Raw genomic sequence first — 3,789 nt, forward strand, 5'->3', positions numbered from 1 at the left:
CAGAAGAGAACATTAAAAGGGAGGAAGAGAGGAGGAGGAATGAAGAGGAAGCAGAGAGAGTTAGGAGGGAAGAAGAAGAGTGTGAGGAAAAAAGAAGACTAGAGGAACAGGAAAGGAGGAGAATTGAGAAAGTCCAAAGGGAGGAAAGGATTAGGGAAGAGGAGAGGGCTAGGAAGGAAAAGGAAGAATATGAAACAGTGGTGGAGGAAAAGAGACCAGAGGAACAAGAGATGATAAAAATGGAGGAAGAGAGAATTAGGAAGAATGAGCAGGAAAGGGTTAGGATGGAGGAAGAAAGAAGACAAGAGGAAGAAGAGAGGGCTAGGAAGGAAATGGAAAACAAGAGATTAGCAGAGGAGCAAGAAAGGAAGAGGGTTGAGGAAGAAGAGAAAATTAGAAAAGAGGAAAGGATTAAGAGGGAGGAGAAAGCTGAAAGGGAGAGGAAGGAAGAGGAGGCCAGGAAGCTGGAGAAGGAAATGTTGACAGGAGATGCAGAAGAACAGAAGAAGAGAGAAAATGGAAGAAAAGATGTACGCAAAGTTGGAGAGAATAAATCTAAAGTGGCTGTGGAGAGCCCTACAGAAGTCACCTTCACTAATCCCTTTGAAAACTTTTCATATAATCCCTTTGAGGAGAATCCTAATCCTGGACCCGACAGCAGCACAGCCAAAATGTCAAATGACCAACAAAGGTTAGTTCAAGACATTGCACGCTGCATAAATCCTAAACAACCTGAAATGTAAGAAACAAATTCATGATCTGATAGCATTATTTTTACAAGAATGATTTCCGTTAATAACAGATGTATAATAAACACTAACTCACCTTTCAACGAACTCTCAGCCTATCAGCAGGTAAAATTTAAATGATCACAAATGTAAGACTTCCTTTTTTTGGAGAATGTTTTTAAAAAATATCCAAACTTGGAGTCGGCAGCCATGCTAGTGGCCTTGAGGTCATTATTATGCATAATGCAGTGCTAGCATGCTCACAATGAATTTGCTGATGTTTGGCAGGTGAAATATTTCCCAGCTCATAGTTTACATATAAATTGACCATAATGCAGTGGGTTTGCATGCTAACTTGTGCTAATTAGCACTAAACACAAAGTATAGCAGAGGGGGTAAGTAGTTAGTTTTGCAGGTATTTCTTCATAAACCAAAGTACTGCACAATTAAAAATTTTGAACTGATGATGGTGCCATGGTGTCCTGAGGTGGACATAACTGTACAAAATTTTATGGGTTTCCATTTTTTTGAGACATTTCACTCAAAGCTGCAAATGTCAGCCTCATGATTGTGCTAGAAGGTAAAAAAATCAGGGGATCTTCAGTCATTACGATTCATGGGCACCATGAATGTCAGTAACTACATTTGATAATTGTCAAGTTATTTCAGGCAGTATGAAGTAGCTGCCTACACCTTGTTCTCTGTGCATTCTTAAAATCAGAAAGGAAAAAAAAAGAACTCACTCTGGAATTACACACAATTGAAGCCTGTGGGGGAGTACAACTGTGTGAAACTGAAGTTTATGCTGAAGTGTTGAACCAAATGTTGCTATTGATAACAGGATGAGGAGCAGAGCGCCAAATGAGTGAAACTAAATTTGAATGCCTGATGAAAATGATATGTACATATACAGAAAGTGTAATCTAATTGTTGCTTTATCTACTGTTTAGTCACTGATTCCAATGCAACATACAACCTAAACCTGGCACGATCATAAAAAAATGACAGAGCTTTGTGCTTGTACACCTTCTATAGTGCTGGTATGAGCATGCAGACACAAGGGTGTGTTTCTTTATCAGCTGGGATTGGGAATTTGTTGCACAGTCTTACCTCATTATATTGAGTTGTGAACAGAAAATGACTTGGTAATCATGGAGTTTGACAGGTGATGGTTTCACAGAGATCTCTGGGTGAGATTTACTTGCCATTTTAAAATATTTTCTTCTTTTACTACATTAGTACATCATTTTACCACATTTCGCTTTTGCACTGCTTTTTCAAATGAGGATACTTGACTTCTTTTCTGTGACACTTTGTTCTCAAATTTTGCGATGCAAGGCCTTACACAAAATTGCAATATAATTTGATCTTAAGTCACCAAGGATGCTGAAATGGTTTTAGATGATTAACCAAGATCAGCGATGCACCTCTTTTTATATTTGAATTTATTTTCTTGCATCTTTAGAGTACTTTGTGAGCCATCATGCAGTCTGTCTCACTTCCAGATGTCAATCTTCTGTGTCATGGAGGGGAAGCAAGAGCATATCCACTGATGAAAAGAACCTGATTAGGGCTCAACGGGAGAAGCGACCGGCTCCTCAGCCTCCAGGAAGCAGTCAAACTGAGAGACTGACTCAGAGGGAGCAAGCGATATCTACACAACATCTGGCACAAATTGGCATGGAGACTAATGACACAGATGTCAAAACCTCCAGCATTCTTCCTCAGCATACGGTGCAAATGATCACTCCTCTCAGTAAGTCTCCCACAGATACAACAAGCACCCAGAGCGTGATGCAAAGTAGTAACACCGAAGGAACAACAAGTGTGGCCAAACTTAAACGTCCTGCGCCGTCTATACCTCGTTGTGTGGAAGAGGAGCTGTCGTCCAAATCCAAAGCACCCTTGTCTACTGGTGGCAACATTTCTACTGGAGGTGGCTCAGAGATAAAACAAGTCCAGATTGTTTATGGCTTAAATCCATTTGAAGATGATGATGAAAATGAGCTCACAGCACGAGATGACACAACAACTTCTGTTAAGACTGGTTCAGTACTTTGGCCTCCAGCTGTGTCACAAGCTGTTGATAAAGATGTCGCCTCTCAAGTAAAAATCAAATCCTCAAAGATGGCCCATGCTCCTCCAGCTCCGGCAAAGAAAGCTGCCACACTGGGCACTTCAATCCACCAAAACACTGGTGGAGAGCATGATACTGGTGTAAATGTGCCTGATAAGAGTGCAACCCATGCACGTGACTCAGAGATGATGATCTCTGTGCATGTCCAAGAGAATCCACTGCAAGAGTCCCAGCCTGTGACTGTGCAGAGTATCATGGAGGCACCAGGTGTGAAGAAGGAAGTGCCTACTACAGCTTCACGCAGGTGAGACTGTGTAGCTCCTTTAAAAAAAAAAAGACAAAAGCTTTGTTATGTAACTCATCTATTTCTTAAATTATAGATCACACAGCTACTAGTATGGTGCCCTTGTGTCTTTTATAAGATTCATCATACTGATCATTTCAGTGTTCTATGATTCATCCTCATTTATTTTTCATCACCTTTGTTATTAATGTTAATACAAACCATATTCTGTTTGACTAGTGGCTGCTAAATAGGATGCTCTTACAGATCTATTCTTATAGAAAAATGATACATCAGACAAAGATCCATGTGAAACAGTCATGTTTACACACCAATATATTGCATTTTCTTCCACTTCCATTCAGCTGCAGCTTTCATCTTTTTGTTGCAGGCTTCAACCTGTAAAACCTCTTAATCCTCTGCAACAGCAATCTGTCTCAGTAGCTCAAGGCAGAAAAGATAAGAAATCCACAGGAATCCTTTGTGATTTGAAGGAGAAACCAAAGGTATATCTGTCAAAAATGTTGCTTAAAATATTTTATCACAGTTATCAAAATAAAATACTAAGGAAAGTTTGTTTATAGGTAAATGTTTGTATGTTAGTTCATCATATAACATCAACATTTGCATCATATGCGTTTAATATACACGTACAAACACTTTGTTGCTTTGTCCTCTTACAGGTAAAAGACACTGGACCC

The 3,789-nt window shown here is 39.7% G+C and overlaps 1 protein-coding gene across 1 annotated transcript in view; it reads left to right on the forward strand.

The window, feature by feature from the left end:
• Positions 1-3,789, forward strand: part of LOC109951321 (golgin subfamily A member 6-like protein 22) — a gene marked incomplete at its 3' end in the record, with an annotated part of 12,428 nt that extends 8,639 nt beyond the window's left edge. Inside the window, exons 4-7 of the mRNA XM_020585768.1 lie at positions 57-691; positions 2,234-3,109; positions 3,480-3,594; positions 3,772-3,789. Of these exons, the coding sequence (XP_020441424.1) occupies positions 57-691; positions 2,234-3,109; positions 3,480-3,594; positions 3,772-3,789 (1,644 nt within the window). The remainder of the gene's footprint in view (positions 1-56; positions 692-2,233; positions 3,110-3,479; positions 3,595-3,771) is intronic.

Source organism: Monopterus albus, unplaced genomic scaffold (assembly GCF_001952655.1).
Source record: "Monopterus albus unplaced genomic scaffold, M_albus_1.0 scaffold375.1, whole genome shotgun sequence".
Classification (NCBI taxonomy): domain Eukaryota; kingdom Metazoa; phylum Chordata; class Actinopteri; order Synbranchiformes; family Synbranchidae; genus Monopterus; species Monopterus albus.